General features: G+C 43.2%; 2 protein-coding genes across 2 annotated transcripts; both read right to left on the bottom strand.

Moving 5' to 3' along the window:
• Positions 1-474: 474 nt before the first annotated feature.
• On the bottom strand, positions 475-4,097 carry V1516DRAFT_661513 (armadillo-type protein; the record flags this gene model as incomplete). The annotated part of the gene is made up of 3 exons (XM_066920368.1): positions 475-3,276; positions 3,334-3,659; positions 3,980-4,097. The coding sequence occupies 3 exons, from the start codon at positions 4,095-4,097 to the stop codon at positions 475-477; spliced, it is 3,246 nt and encodes a 1,081-aa protein (XP_066779617.1).
• A 930-nt stretch (positions 4,098-5,027) lies between these two features.
• Positions 5,028-15,736, bottom strand: V1516DRAFT_644614 (uncharacterized protein). The gene is made up of 12 exons (XM_066920151.1): positions 15,629-15,736; positions 15,489-15,560; positions 15,413-15,421; positions 15,211-15,294; positions 15,002-15,154; positions 14,801-14,950; positions 12,905-14,746; positions 9,030-12,851; positions 7,985-8,978; positions 7,725-7,930; positions 7,267-7,659; positions 5,028-7,216 (listed from the first exon to the last, which is right to left on the bottom strand). The coding sequence occupies exons 2-12, from the start codon at positions 15,528-15,530 to the stop codon at positions 5,099-5,101; spliced, it is 9,813 nt and encodes a 3,270-aa protein (XP_066779616.1). The 5' UTR covers positions 15,531-15,560; positions 15,629-15,736; the 3' UTR covers positions 5,028-5,098.
• Between the last annotated feature and the right edge of the window lie 85 nt (positions 15,737-15,821).

The raw sequence follows: 15,821 nt of genomic DNA, 5'->3' as shown, positions 1-15,821 counted from the left end.
ATTTATACTCAGAAAAAAGTGAAAATAATCAATATAATAAACAAAAATAGCTAGTTCTGATAAAATATACAAAAAATAACCAGTTACAAAATATATAGAAAATAAGAAATATATATATACTAAGATCTACCGACATCCTTTATGTCGACGATCTAGCCTCGTGTGTACAAAATAATACATAAAAATAATACTCGACAAAAGAAAAAGATTAGTAAAACTAAACAAATGCAAAGTTATATCCAAATCAGTAAATCAATCAATCAATCACTAAGTTCCCATGTACAAGCCCAACAAGTCCGCCTCGTATTCTCTCACTCGTATATAGACCAATATTATATTATATATACCCCGGATTCACTATTGCTTGGTCGCAAGCAGGCGCAAAAAAATCATCCAGTCTAATCAACGTCCAATCAAAGCAGATAAGTTGCGCAGATATAAAGAATAATCATTTGTGAACTGATAAAGGTCCTATCAAATGAAAGTACTGTCTTTGCCTTCTTCAGAAGTCGACGTGGGAGCGGTTGATGAACTCAGTGAACTACTTTCTGATGACTGTGCATCAATAGAGTTGACTCTGTTTGGAACAGAAACATCCATGTCAGCGGAACCATCTAGCCCAGGAACAGCACCTTTGACACGACCCGAGCTAGTAGGGCTACCAGGCTCATCGCCGGAGACATACAGCAGCTTTTCGATCGAAGCTAGATGTTTACCATAAGAAAACTTTTTCAGTGACTGTAAATGAGGAATGATCTTTGCTACTAGATCTTCTCGCTGCTGATCTTTCGTCACGTCCAGCAGCTTCTGAATCACATAATTAGCATACTGATCTTTCATCATCGATGTTAACGGCAACGTTCCATCGGGACGAGCCCGAAAAATCTCATCAATAAGTGCCTGTCGTTGCCTTTCATCGCCATATACAATACATTTCTCCACAACGTTTGAAGCAAACTTGTGCTTTGAAAACACAAGAACATTATCCCGAACGACCATTATTATCTTCTCTCGATCTTCAGGTTTGCCTCGCTCGATCACATGCTGGATAACATAGTTTCCATATTGATCTTGCACCAAATACGAAGCATACGAATGCAGCTCCTTCAAAATGGAGCTCTGCGCATCATCATCACAGTGCTCCAGCATCCGTTGAATAACTCGACATCCATACGGATGAGTCGCCAAATCACATACCTGCTTATTAAACGAGATAATAATAAACTCAATATGCTCAGCCGGAATTCTTTCAATCGCCTTTTGGATAACATGATTACCGTTTTGATCCTTCACACAGCGTAAAACATGACCTTCCAGCTCTCTTACAAGACTAGCTTGTTGCTCGACTAATACGTGCTCAATTGCTTTCTGCACGACCCGACATCCATACATCTGCAATGACAGCGCAAGCATATGACCTTCCATTTGTCTAGCAAGCATAGACTTCTGCATTTGGTTACCATGTTCGAAAAACTTCTGAATCACATAATTACCAAACACATCCGTCATAAGTTGTAAAGAATTTGACCGGATCTCATTAAAAATCGTCTCCTTCTCTTCAGAATTGGCGGTCTCGAGTCGCTGTTGAATAAACCGTGATCCATGCTGATCTCCACTAAACTCAACAACGTGCCCATAAATATCCTTCAATTCATACTTCTTGCCCTTACTACTTCTGAATTCTTCCAATAACGGAGAACGTCCACACAGAGCTGGATCCTCCGACATAGGGGACGAATTCGAAATACTGTGATTCCGACGTGATCCGCTAGAACTGCTGCCTCCAGTCAAAGGGATCGAAGGAGTTACTGTTCCAGAACTCATGCTTCCAGATCTACTATGACTGTAAGATGGATATTCCGTTTGCGAAGCAGATCCCGTTCTATACATTGAAGATACCAAGGGAGGAGAAACTACTTTTGAGGACTTTCCCGAAAGAACACTTCCAGGCGCTCCTTGAGGAGCACCACCTGCCTGACCTAAATGCAGAGATCGACGAAACTTTCGATCGTTATGAGACTGAGTAGAGGTCTGGGGGCCCAACTTCCCCGTAGTAGCACCGCGAATAATTTGGGACTGAGCTTGCTGGAATTGAGACTGAGATATAGAAGTCTGACCGGAAAGAGTAGAGGGATGCTGTCCAATAGACTTCTGGCCACCAGGAGTCCCTGACGGTGAAAAGAGTGGAGGCTGAGAATTATACATTGGCTGACGTACAGATCGTTGGTAATCAGAAGCAGTCAGATCTCCAGGAGACATATCACTCATATAAGCCTGCGCGTTTCTCGTTTCCGATAACGAGTCCATTGGATTTAACTGTTGCTGAGAAGAGTAAGCTAGTTCATAATCTAATTGTGGTTGTTGCTGCTGCTGCATCCGCGAATAGAACCTATCATCCACACTAGGCGGAGACCACATAGGAAATCTCTGAACATTATAACCTTCTTTGAATCCAAACTGAGCCTGCTGAGATTGGGTATTGTACATATTCGACTGATTAAACGAAGAGAAAGCAGAAGGCTGAGAGGAGATAGAAGGGGAAATAACACGGTCGATCATCGGGTCATACACAGGAGAAGTTCGTTGCTGTTGTGACTGGAGACTAGAAGTCGGTTGAACTGAATTCGGGTCGATGTTAAGAGCTTTTAAATTTGCAAGCAATTCGACCGAACGAGTCGAATCCGCGAGAGGATCAGAAACTCTGTCAGAACGGTCTCTGCCCGCAAATGAAGCTGAAGAAAACGAAGACGACGCAATTGTGTTGCTACCTACACTTGATGGAGTGGAGGCAGCTAAAGGAAGACTAGCATAGAGAGGAGGTGTAGGACTTGACGCTGAAATAGTAACAGAATCATCGTCAATTCGGACCTGAGATTTTTGAGACAAGGAGGGAGATAAAGCCGAAGAGGCGATTGAAGGACGAGGGTACGAAGCAGAGGTAGGCCCAGAGATAGAGGAGCCACCAAAATCAGCCTTCATTATATGATCTTCCATTATGGCCAGCTCATCAGTATCGTCATCATCGATTCCATCATCTAAGAATATAGCCGAGTATGGACTGGAGACAGTATACTGGCCTGCGATGAGACCAGAACTTGCAACAGCTGGAGAAGGCGCAGTATGAGATAACGCGGGAGAAGGACCGGTACTGAGCATGGCGGAATGAATTGAGCCAGGCGATCTAATATCAAAATGCATGGAAGTTGACGAAGTCGATCCCAATCGCTGACGAGGAATAAAATTAGCATAGGGAGTGTCACGCGGAGAATCAGCCCGCTATTAAGAGCAATTAGTATAACAGACAAATATTAAATCAAAGATAAAATAGCATACATCCAAATCGACGGGAAGCTTTCTGGCATTGAGCGGAGATATACTAGGGTTATCTAGTATCGATGGGTTCCAAAGAGGCGAGCGGGATGAGGAAGAGTTTGACTGCCAAGGTCGTAGATCGAGATCCTGGTCGCGTCCTAGATCGGAAACCGAGACTTGTCCAATTGAAGCAGACACGTTTGGGACGGAGTAGGAGCCAGTAGGAGAGACAATTGCCGAAGAGGAATCAGAGGCGATCGCGAAAGCCGATGATGAGGCCGTTACGCCAGACTTAATCGAAGGAAGCATTGTCACTGAAGCGCGCTGAGAGTGGGGCGAAAGATCATCTAAGACAAAAAAAACACAGTCAGTATGAGCTGAGAATTGGAAACAATTAAACCAGGTCTGATTCTGATAACAATAATCGCCGAGAATAAACCAAAGAGCAACTAGAGTGGAGCTAGCTGGTCGGTGGTAACAAGGAGTGGGATGTGAGGCGCACGACGACTAGCGGGAGCAAGGTACCATCAATCTCGTCTAGGAAAGGCCTGCGAGACACAAGGGAGGGTCTAGAAGGCGCTGATCGAATAGTCGAGCCAGCGGCAATTGACGCTGAAAATGCATCTGTGGAAAGACCGTGGCAACGCAAAACAAATTGAAAGCATACCTTGAGGAAACCGACGAGTTTGGGTGCCCGGGTCGGCAGCAAAGGGCGGCGACGCGGGCGAGGTCGTGGAGGCAAGCGGGGACGCGCCCCAGATGTCCCAGTTTGCGTTCGCGGCCATGGACGGTCGCGCGAAAAGCCGCGGTAGAAAGAGACGTAGACGACGGAAACGGCCGAATTGCGCAATCAAGAAACGACCAAGAACAAAAAAGTGGGAGAAAGAAAGAAAAGGAGAAGAGTGGAAGGGCGAGGGAGAGAGATGGGAGAGAAGAGCAGGAGTGAGTAAATCCGGGCTGGCGATGGGAAAAGCGGGTGATGGCGGAGCGGAGACTATGAGCAAGCACAGCGGACAAGTAAACCAAGAAGGCTCACAACCAGAGAACAATCCAACAAGGCTTTTGCGATCTGTTGTCCAATTTAAAATAAAACATTAGCTGTTCTACTACCAATAATATTTTGCTTCTTTATTCTCTTTCGGCTCAATCTATTTATCCTACTGTTCCTACCTGCTCTGTCGCGTTGAATTGCGAACCCAAAGGGGGCGGTTTTGGGCCAGGCCAGCATCTGCCATGTTTCTGCGTATAACGCCCGTAGGAGAGAACAAAATCTCCCGCTCTGTTTGAATTGCATACCCAACCGCTCTCTGCGCAGATCCACCTCATCTCGTAATCCAGCCAGTTCTCCTTTGCTACGCTAACATAATCAATTATGACACTCCTATGGCCCATCTGCTCGATTTTCTCGCTTCTAGACCTGCTCTACTGATCTTCCCCTCGCCGTGGAGATCTCAAAATCCCGCTGCCGGCCCTACAAACTAGATTTCCAATCCCGGCCATCATATCATCACGTGGACAGCGCTGAGATCTCTATCACGTGACACACACAATGAAGCTGTGGCATTGTTCGTTCTCTGGCCGAATGCACCGCACTGGGAGGTTGCGACACGGTTGATAGTCCGCTATACTTCTTTTAACACAGTCGAGATAAACAGATCGCTGCCACCCTCAGAAGAGACACATATAGCTGCCACTGCTACATACAAATTCCCAGAGTAGGAAAATCAAAAACAATACGCTAATTTATTCTCCACAGTCACTAACAATACCTAAATCGTATACGGGCTCATACCATTGCCTGTCTATATTCGTTGAAGTCGTTCACGGCCATCCCAATCTTCGCATACAGATACTGCCGGGCCTCCTCATCCACAACCGGAATGAACGGCCCTGGTGTGCCCTGTAGCAGCACAAGTCCAATCCCGCCTCGTTCTTGTACTACCTGCTCAAGCTGGCCATACTGCACGTCCCACTGAGTCACAAGCCGACGTGTGTCTATAAGCAATATTCGCTTGTACGTCACTATCACAACAAGCTCCTCGCCAGGAAGTGCAACGTGTGCAACATATTCTTCCTCAAAATAATCTCCTTCATTCACTTCTTTCAACCACATCTGTCCCAGCGCTTCCCGCTGGTTATATGGCTTGCAAGTCCGGTCTCGGCCAATGTATCTAGGCAGCCGCACCCGGTCTATCGGTTGCGCATCAAATACTGTTGTAGTGTTCCTAATGCCCTCACTAACATTACTAGCAAGATCGAGTAGTCCTGTAGCAGTCTTTGTAGGCAGTCCTATCAGACCTTTCCCAAGTCCTTTGAAAAATCCTGCCGCTCCTTCCTCCGACGCACCTTTCATTGGTGCCAGTGCTAGTCCTGAAACTCCGCTTGCAAGTCCTTCCACAAAAGAGTTCGCACCTTGCGCAACTCCATAGAGCGCATGAGCAGGCTTATTCCGTCGCCGACTGATCCGTCGTCTGTCTTGAAACTGCTTATCCATCGTAGCAACGGCCAGTCCTTTCGAAATACTACCCGTGACTTTCATAATACTATCCGACACACCAAATACACTTTTCCTCAAAAAACTGAATCCCCCCCGCGCTAGTCCTATACCGAATTCCTGAGGTCGATCGTTCATTATGTATCCCTGATACGGCTCATAAAAAATATCCATAACGCCTGAACTGATATTCGTAAAAAGCCCAACAGGATTTCCAATAAAATCCGCCGAACCAAGAATATTGTGTACTTGCAGCATTAGCTGGTTGCGATAATGTACTGCCATCAGCTGTGTCAGCATCTTCATTGGCAATCGTGCATTTTCAAGCACGAGTGCATTCAGCTTCACTGGTGCGTCATTGATATTTCCGATTGCCATCGTCAATATATTAAGGAAAAACATAAGAGCATTTGCTGACGAAGTTTTGTCTTCAACGTTTACCCGCTCAGTGCGCACAAATGACAAATTAATTTGTGCTGGTTGAACTGATAAAACCTCAAAATACATATCCTGTCCTGATTCTTCTTGCGCTGGTTCTGGGATCTCAAGAATATCGTCACATAACTTGTCTTCTTCGCTATTCCACCAGCTCGCACCAGGAACTTTAGAGAAGTCCAGCACAGCAAATAAAAAGTCTTCGTCAATTTCTACTGTCATCTCCTGAAGTAAAATTGTTGCAAATTTAACATAATAGACTCCGTGAGATTCATCTTTCACACGTGTGAACGACATAGATAAAGTTGGATGACTGTCCATTTCCTTTGTAGTTTGCGGTAGAACTGTAGGGTAAAGAACAATCGGATAAATGCCTCCATACAGCATATTATCAATCTGTAACCATTTCATCTTCGTGATAATTGTCTGATAGATAGCGCTCTCGTTGTACTTAAATTCCAAGCCTCGGAACGTGATGTAGGCCAGCTCTTGCATCCTCGTATTGACAAGAGAAATTCCAATACCTTCCAAGTAGATACCAATTCGAACCGTGACATCGCTATCGTCATCAACTGGCTCAAATGCAGTTGAGCTACTATTGGCGCTACCAGAACCTACACTGCTCTGGGATATATTAAGCTTGGGCTTATAGAGACTGCGACTTTGATCATAATCCGACAATACCAAAGTCTGAATGGGTCCATCCGCCACAACGTTGATATCAATAGTTGAAGCTGGTACTTGAGCAGTGCCATTTATCTTCAAAGGAACCTGATCTCCGATCTCTCCTAACGGAACATGTCTTTCAATTCCATTTGCGCAAATCACTAACTCCTTCTTCACAGCAGCCGGATAATCCCACGCATATGACATAACACTCTTTTTTGGAAGTCTATAAGTAATGGGACGGAATCGTTTGCTGTTACTTAGATTATACAAATTATCGGAATCATCATCATATGTGATATAAGGATTCTATGGTAGAATTAATATTAGAATGAACCTCCGTAAGATATATCACTTACCGCTTGATAGAATGTGAATTCAGTGTTGCTGAAGTTGCGAAGCGAATAAGGCCAGTTGCTCTTCTCGAGACCAATGTGCAGAAAAATAGTTGCTTGCTCGATCAAAATATCAACTTTCAATAATCGCTGCATTGATCCAACTTTAGCGACTTTGACATGAGTACGACCATAATCTGAAATATTGAATGGTGCAGACCAAGGGGAGCCGTCATCAGCAAAACTAAGAGTCAGCTGCTTATCAGGAACCTTCTGCATGAAATGCAACGGAAGGACTTCTCCTGCATTGATCGTCGTAATCACAGAGGAACCTGGCTCGCGAAGTATCAAAACTTCCGATAACTTGTTGTGTAGAACAAAGCGAGGAGTGATGGTAACAACTTTCGTCATTTTATACTAACATATGTTAGCTGAAGTACTCATATCGCAAAATAGATAACTCATCACAGAGCATTACTAACCTTTCCTTGCCCTTCCCCAACATGAATACCAAAGTGGGTTTCTCTACGTCCATCATCTGATGGAATCATAACATCAGTATCACTACCAACAGCCTCAAAACTTTGAGGACTGCTCCATACAGAACCACTAGTCCTAATAGCCACGCGGTTCGATCTGTCATTCGTAAGATACGAAAACATCATTGGAATTGCTCGTCTCTTAGAATCTAAGTAAAGTAAGCATCAACCCTATTCAAATCAGAAGAGCACTTAGAACTTACCATCACCATCTACAATTACTTCCCGATACTTTGAAGAAGCTATTACCGAACCTGACTTCAATTGTAAGTTGACGCTCGTCTCATTCAAAATTACATATGGACAATAGATGGACACTCTGAATGATCCGCCACTCTCTGGAATTTCATAGAAATGCAAATTTAAACGCAGCTTCTGTCCATTTCGATGGGTTGATGCCACCGTATATTCTCTTCTATACTCGACCTGACTACCGGAATTGATAACTGCATATTGACTCTGATCGAAGCCACTGTCTCGCATATGCACACTCAGCATCAACAAATGATCAAGCTTGGCAACGTGAACGGGACTGAGCAAGCCCTTTCTGAGAAAGTTCGACCATTCCCTCCTTGTACGCTTATCATAAATCGAAAAATTGAAATCATAAGGCAACAGATTTTGAACTTCAAGTGGCGCACATAAGCGAATTCTCATGTGAGGATAAAGTCTCGCAAGAGGCTCGTTTTTATCATATAGTGCGCAAACCTGAAAGTAGAAAGAGCTCTGTTCTTCATCTGGTTCGCGAACCTTACTCAGACAGTTCAAATAGGGAGAATACCACTGAAGCATATCTTTCCAGTACAACTTCTCCTCGCACCATTTGAAACCCAGACCAGGTAACGGCCTAATCTTAATGGACTGATCGTACAACTGGTGAATTGGTACAGCATAACTATCACCAGGAACAATTTCAATGACTCTGGCCTGACTCACATCGCCCTCTCCCACCTTCATATGTATAGGAATCTGAGTCGCATTCTCAATTAACAACGCAGATCGAAGGATAATATTTTTAACTTTATCTTCTCGCAGCTTGACTTCACAAACTAGTCTGTGAGCTACTTTCTGCGCCTTCGGCTGCAAAACGTATAAAGTTTCGCCCTCTTTTGTAGCCTGAATGCGAGTCACGGCGTCAAACTGCGTATCTTTAAGACGCACACCGATAGTACCATGTTGAGAGTCGTCACTTAGGTTCTTTAGATTAGTTAGTACTGTTCACTTGAAAAAAATTAAATAAATAGATACCTCGCGAAGTTTTCTCCAGTCATCGAAACGCCAGGGTACTTCCTCTCCATCCGCAATTTCTTTGGCCATGGAATAAGTAGGATTATCGGTGTCATCAACCCACACCGACAGTGCATAACCAGTCTGATTTTTAATGCGATACGGAGCATTTGCATCTGGCGGCTTGGAAAGCAAATCACTGTCACTTGCTACCATGTCCACAGCATTCGACAAAATCGCAATAGTTTGCGATGTTACGGTCAATTCTAGCTTCCGTCTAGAATTAAAATTGACAGATAAGTTAGGCGGGTCAATAGTTCGCGTCATATGGAAACCCAGATACCATGGCTCAATCAGGGGTTCCCAAGCAGATCGAGAATAATTGTAAACATTTACAAACATCTCCACGCTGGTATCAGCGTCCATCTCAGTGGACCAGTTTCTAACATGGATCGGGAATTGCTTAATACACATGTCCAATAAAGGCAATTCATGTATACTTCCGATTAATACCAATCTTAGACCGTCAAAATCAGCAGAAAGCTGTTCGTTTTGTAAGAGACCAGATTTAGGAGCCTGAACTTGAGTGGACAGTTTTCCGGTCTTTCCATTGTCTGGGTTCTTTCGAGACGGTCCTTTGGAAAATTGTTTAAGTCGCTTATTCGTCGAGAAACGCGAATACGGTCGTTTAGGCATTGGCTTTGCCTGTTCAGGAGATAGCTCAGAGGCTTTGTTCACGATAGAGAGCACTAAAAGGATATCACGGAGAGAAATACGAAGAACTAGTGCATCGACGGCAGCGTTGATAAAGGTCTTATGCTGCAGCCTACCGTAGTTATTGTCAATGGACAAAATAGCGTTGAAATCATCCAATATACGCAGTCGGTTTTCCTCGAAAAGATCCATTCTGCAAAGATAAATTCCCACCTGGTTCAAAGTCATGGTAAAAACATTCTGTTGCGTGAGCAGGATTTCCTTAATGCGGAGCACAATGGCCTCAGAGCTGGAAGTAAGAGGATTGGCGATCAAAATCACAGAGGCATCAACAACATTAATACGGAATGACAAGGATCCCTCAGGTTTCTCTTGCTCAAGGTCAACGACAGAAAGATTTTGATCTACATTATCTGCTGGGGTTTGAGCATTAACAAGCGAAATCTCAGAAGATGTAGCACCATAGTCCTCTGAGTCGCTGGTCATTTCTTCTCCATAATGGCTGTAATCTTCTTCCGTCTGCAGAGAATCGACAAAGTATCTTTTGAGTGCAAATAGGTAATCAATCGCAAAAATGAATCTCGGACTATCAATCGATAAAACAGCAGTTACATCAGTACCACCTTTATCAGATTGCATTGTAGATATGCTCGCCATAAATTGATAGCCATCGTGTTTGATCGATGGGACAATCTCTCGGAATCTATTCTTTTGATTTTGACGACTATCGACAATTGTGAATGACCTCACATGAAACTCTGATTCGACAGCCTCATCAGACATCATCTTCAGCTTGACATCTGTCCCGCTCAAAGCAAGCTTGGAGAGCGTTGCAGGGTTCGACGTGACCGTTCCAGTATTGGTGTCATTGAACAGCTCCAAAGATAAAGTCTGTAGTCGGAAGACAAAATCAATTTTTGTGAAAACATCCAAAGTCTGCAGTCCTTTGGACTCATTTTGATCCTTTACGCTTCCTCGACGACTAATAGATATAGATTTCGACATACGGCGAGTTGCTCGTTCACTCTCAATTTCAGAGGAGGAGCGTATTGCTCTAGATTCCGAAACTTCAGCTATTTGCTCAGGAGGAGATTGAAATGTCGATGATAAATTTTTCAAGAAATTAATGAAGAAAATATATTCTGATTCTGTCAAATTGAGGTTGACGTCCGACATTGAACCAACAATTTCAAGGGCTGGGCGATCCAGTCCCGGACGATGTTCAACATAAACCATTTTAAACGAAATATCAAGATTGTCAATCATCTGCAATTCTTGAACAACGTTGTCAGGAAAATGGAATTTAGACGTGATTCTGGTTTGGCGAAGTCCTGCATTGATCTTATTGACAGATGGCATAGGACCTGCAATATTTTCGTCTTTCAATGTACTGAAGACATTTTCGATATAAAGCTCTCCAAGGTGAACTATGACTACATCTGTTCGTGCCAGGCTATCTGAACCTTCATCCAAGCTGTCGAAAGGACATGGTCGAGAAAATACAAAGATAGGTGTACGAACAATGACATCGAAATGTATTTTATCCGGATCTTTCATCTGAGAAGCTTGAATCACAGCAGCCTGACGAGCAGAATCATACAGAGTTTTCATCTCTGCAAACTTCTCCAGAAATAGAAGTATGCTCTGGAAAGATTCCTCAACAAAATTAATTTTGATCGACCCAGATCGGAAATATATAGATGAATTATAACCAGGATATACCATAGGATTTCGAGGGTCAAATGTCTCATAACGGAAATCAGCTAGCTCGTCACCTTGAATAGATACTAACTGGTTGGAATAGGAATGGCCAAGCTCATCTGTCAAATGATCTTGCAACAGAAAATTTCCAATGCGACCTCCAACACGCATTGTTTTCCCCATAGTAAAAATTCCAATATCAGCTTGATCGATCCTGATTGTTGATAATCGAACACCATCATCATTTAAAGTCAGAACAATACTTGACAGTTTGAACTTTAGCTTCATTTTATCAGGCCCGCCATCCGCGCTCACGATAGTTGAAGCAATCTCAGTTTCTGAGTCATCTTCATTTAGCTCAATTAAAGCGTTTTCTTCTTCTTCAGTCTCGTCTGAAGAAAACATCGTTGGAATGAAGGCCATAAGAGTCAATATGGACTTTCTGGTGATGACGAAATTGAGGGTAGAGATTAACAGTTCGACATTTTGATCAATTCCTTCAAAGGACGAGAGATATTCAGGAGAATCCTTTTGTACTTTAGAATAGGTGATGTGGAAAAGATTAGACTTGCTTCTATCTGTGGATGCGATGTCAGCAATCTCTTGTTCCTTGTCATAGAAGGAAGACGATGATATCAATCTGCTAAACTCTGGAAGGGGGTTCGGATCAATTTTATCTTCAACGGTCAACTGACCAAGAATAATTTCAGCATGCATATCAAAAGCTCTGGTATAGAACATCAAGTCGAAATTGTCGAGAATAATATCGACGAGCTGATGAGAAGCTCCAAATTCATCTTCCGTATTGTTTTCGCCATTTAAGACAGTGCCACGATATAGCGATCCCTGCATCTTATCAACTTTGAAATTGAATTCAAAAGTACGTTGATTGAGATTCACTTCTGGAGCTGCCGATGCGCCTCTTGACTGAGTGAGCGAGGCCGGACCAATGGTCTCTTCAGTGTCCACAAACGTATCAGCGTCATCGTCATCGTCATCGTCATCAACGAAGTCATCCATGCTTATTCCTTTGTTTTCCTCCAGCGACGAATTAAAAGTAAACAACGGCGAACGACCTCTCTGAGAAGCTGTGCTACCTCGTCGATTAGTCTGTGAGGTAGCTTCTTCGCTATCTTCCAAAGGCATGTTCATATAGCTTAAGTCATCTTCATCAACAAACGAAAGTTTTGGTACACTCGTATTTATAAGATGCATAAGAGTTTTATACTTAACATCTGATATAGATACGTGGAGTACCGGAAGATGAGCAGAGACACGCAATTTAGTAAGATTCGATGTTTGGGCTACAATTGATATTTCAACCAGTAGACTCATATTGATCTTGTCCACAATGTGGAACTCTTTGTGTTGTACAGTCGAAGCATACAACTGAGCAATAGTTTCTTCAACATTTGGTCCCACAAGCACCTGATCAAATATTAGTTTGCTTACTTCTGATCCAGATGAAAGTTTCTACATACCTGAGTATCTTCCAAATTTAACTGGAATCGATCATACATAAGTGATTTTAAAGTTTCGTAGTCATCATCCACATATGCCGACGATTGTTTGTTCTGAATGTCACGTATGACATTTTTGTCTACCAGATTTGACACGATATTGACGTGACCAGCATCCAAAACCATGCAAGGTGCATTCCTCTCGGTCATACTCGAGGGCAAGATTAGAAGGGGAGCCTGGATGTTAAGGTTTGCGTTCAGAGTCTTATGTTCTTGCAAAGCATACTCGAGACCGGCGCGTGTTGAATTTGTGATGCCTTCAATAGTGGCGCCGGCAGCGTACAGAAGTGCACCAAAACTCTCCATGTGAGATTTTGGAGGCTTAAAAAACTGAGCAATTTCCTCGATGATAACCTTATTATAATAGATTTCCATGCTGCCAACCTTCATAATCATACTGGAGTCCGCAGATTCATCTAATGGATTTTTCTCAAAACTGAGATAAAAAAATGGAACAGCGTCCTCAACATCATCCACAGAATCTGAGGAATCTAGTTCGATCAGTCTGGGCCTTTCTTTAAGCTCGTCAGATGGTTTTTTGACGCGCACAATATCCGGATACAGTGTATTTACTTTAGTTCCGTCATGTACATTAAGCTCCATCAGGGTTAAGTCCATGAGGAATGAATCGGGACGTTGAAGATAGTTGAGAGAAAATGTGTCAAAGAGCAGTTTGAGAATTTCCGATGCTTCTCCGCGGGGATCACGCTTTAGTGCAAAGCTGCCCATGCCCAAAGAAATTTTTAATTGCATCTTCACTGCATCGCGTGGAAGATCAAATGATGTATCCGATATTGGCTTCTGGTCTTCATCCCACTCAATTGCATCATATAACTCCTTTCGTTGCTGCTCCGTCATAACCGTAGCCTCTTCTGATTCCTTTGCTACAGAGGTAGTTGTACCAGAACCCCAAGCCCAACTAAACCAACCGGCTTTCTGAGCTGGCTCTGCTGGCTTCTCCACTTGTTCCACGCTCTGGATAGTAGCAAGTTTTCGTCGCTCTTTGCGGAGCTCGCTCTTAGCCAGCGAACGATAGAACTTTAGATCGTCGAATGAAAGCTTCCATTCAAGTTTGCCAAGTTCTTCAGTCTCAGCATCAGTAAGCTTACTATTTGGATCTGCAACAGCTCTGATCTTATAAAGTTCAATGTATCGTTTCCTAGTAGCGATATGTTCCTTGAAAAACTCCCAGGACCATTGCCGATGCTTTTCATGAATCTCTCGTAGGACCACATTACCGGCAAACTGGAACCATTGTTTGGGATCCTCGGCAACAGTAACTTTCGGTCGCAAGCTTTTGAATTGCTCCGTACGAACGTAAAAATGGAAGAGATCGACCATCATAAGAGCATCACGATACTGATACTCATCTAATACAAACCCGATTTCATCAAAAATCAGCTCTGCTTTGGAATTCGGAGGTTCGGTAGCTGATCCTTTATGAATAGCTATGCGGCCTTGTCCGGAAACAGGTTTCAAAATATATTGATTTCGAATGGAGATGTCTTTACCGACAAACTTCTCATGTAAGACGACAAATTGGGTAATGACATCAGGTCCCTGCCTTTCACTAATCAGTTCGGAATCAGTATTCCAATAGACAGCAAGACTTTCTAATCTCGACAGCTTATGTGTTTCCAATGCATTATCCTGGATGAAGATAGGATTCCAGGCCGAATCAGTAGAGACCGCAGAGAACTCAGTGAGAGTAATACCAAGCGAGAAAGGATGTTCAGGAGCTGAAATGGTATCTTCGTACCGGAAATGAAGATTCCGAATAGTGATTTGCAAATTATCGATTATCTAATTTCTCTTAATATAGGAAGATCACAAAAATAGTGGCATCCTATGTCTTACCTTTGTAACTAGAGATTCAGTGAAGCTCTGATTTTTTTTCTGTTCTTCAGGAGAAATAGCATCTGGCTGAGCCTGAGTGAGAAGTTCTAAATCCTCCAATCTTTCCATTTTCAGGAGCTGTTTGCGGCGTTCTTCTTCAGCTTCATCGTACTTGATCTGTTAGTATTCCTTCAACGTCCTTCGCACAATATCCAAACCTACCTCTTGATTCGCTTTGGGAACTGCTAAAACATAGACATTTTCAATAATCACTTTTACAGGCTTGTTTTTCAAGTTTGACCAAGGAATCTGAAGAGTCAAGTCACCAAGATAACCTTCGACGACATCGATCGGCAAACGAAACTTGTCTAGCGCCTAGGGCATAAGTATTAGTGTGAACGTTATACACGGAGCGGCAGAATAAAACTCACCTCTCGTTTCAATTCAAGCTTCCGCAGTTTAACATCGCCACTCCAAATGCCAATATTCAGCTGTTTCGGATCGAAATTCTTGACCTAAGAAGACGATTCACGTTAGCTAGGTCTGACCAAGACGCCGCATCAGTTAATATGCCGTTTGTGATACGGAGACGACTGGTGAGCAATTTGAAAGAGACAAATAGAGTGATCTTACATAGGCACCCTAGAAAATGGAAAAGAAAAGCTCCGTTAGTTATTGTCAGGATCTTCTCAATGGTGATGACACTTACCAGAAATCTGTTGAGCAGAGAAGCGACGAGACCTTCCAACATGGTGCAAGATAGCCGTAATCAGAGTCGAAACTAACAGTCTCAATCAGGATCGTTCGGACCGCCAAAGAACCGGCTAGGCAATAAATCGATAAACCTACGAGTCCGACCAGAAATTTCTGCAACCAAGTCTGTTAACAGGGCAATCTAATACACGATAAACAAAAATAAGCCGTAACGAAAGCAAATACAAACGGATTTCCAAGTAGAAAACCCACGTTTCCAACCGTTTCCTGACTGAGCGCGATGAAAGATCCCAACTAAATTTACACACTAAACCCGCGTGCTTACTAT

Source organism: Lipomyces oligophaga (assembly GCF_038497815.1).
Source record: "Lipomyces oligophaga strain CBS 7107 unplaced genomic scaffold V1516scaffold_1, whole genome shotgun sequence".
NCBI lineage: Eukaryota > Fungi > Ascomycota > Lipomycetes > Lipomycetales > Lipomycetaceae > Lipomyces > [Lipomyces] oligophaga.
The sequence above is the reverse complement of the archived record's forward strand: the minus strand, read 5'-3'. Positions and strand labels throughout refer to the sequence as shown.

What these genes read in the sequence shown, in the direction of transcription:
- V1516DRAFT_644614 (XM_066920151.1), bottom strand. Translation starts at nt 15,530, where the DNA reads ATGTTGGAAGGTCTCGTCGCTTCTCTGCTCAACAGATTTCTG. An exon ending in AGCTTGAATTGAAACGAGAG is followed by an intron (nt 15,155 to 15,210) that starts GTGAGTTTTATT and finishes CTTATGCCCTAG; the next exon opens with GCGCTAGACAAGTTTCGTTT. An exon ending in CTGAATCTCTAGTTACAAAG is followed by an intron (nt 14,747 to 14,800) that starts GTAAGACATAGG and finishes AAGAGAAATTAG; the next exon opens with ATAATCGATAATTTGCAAAT.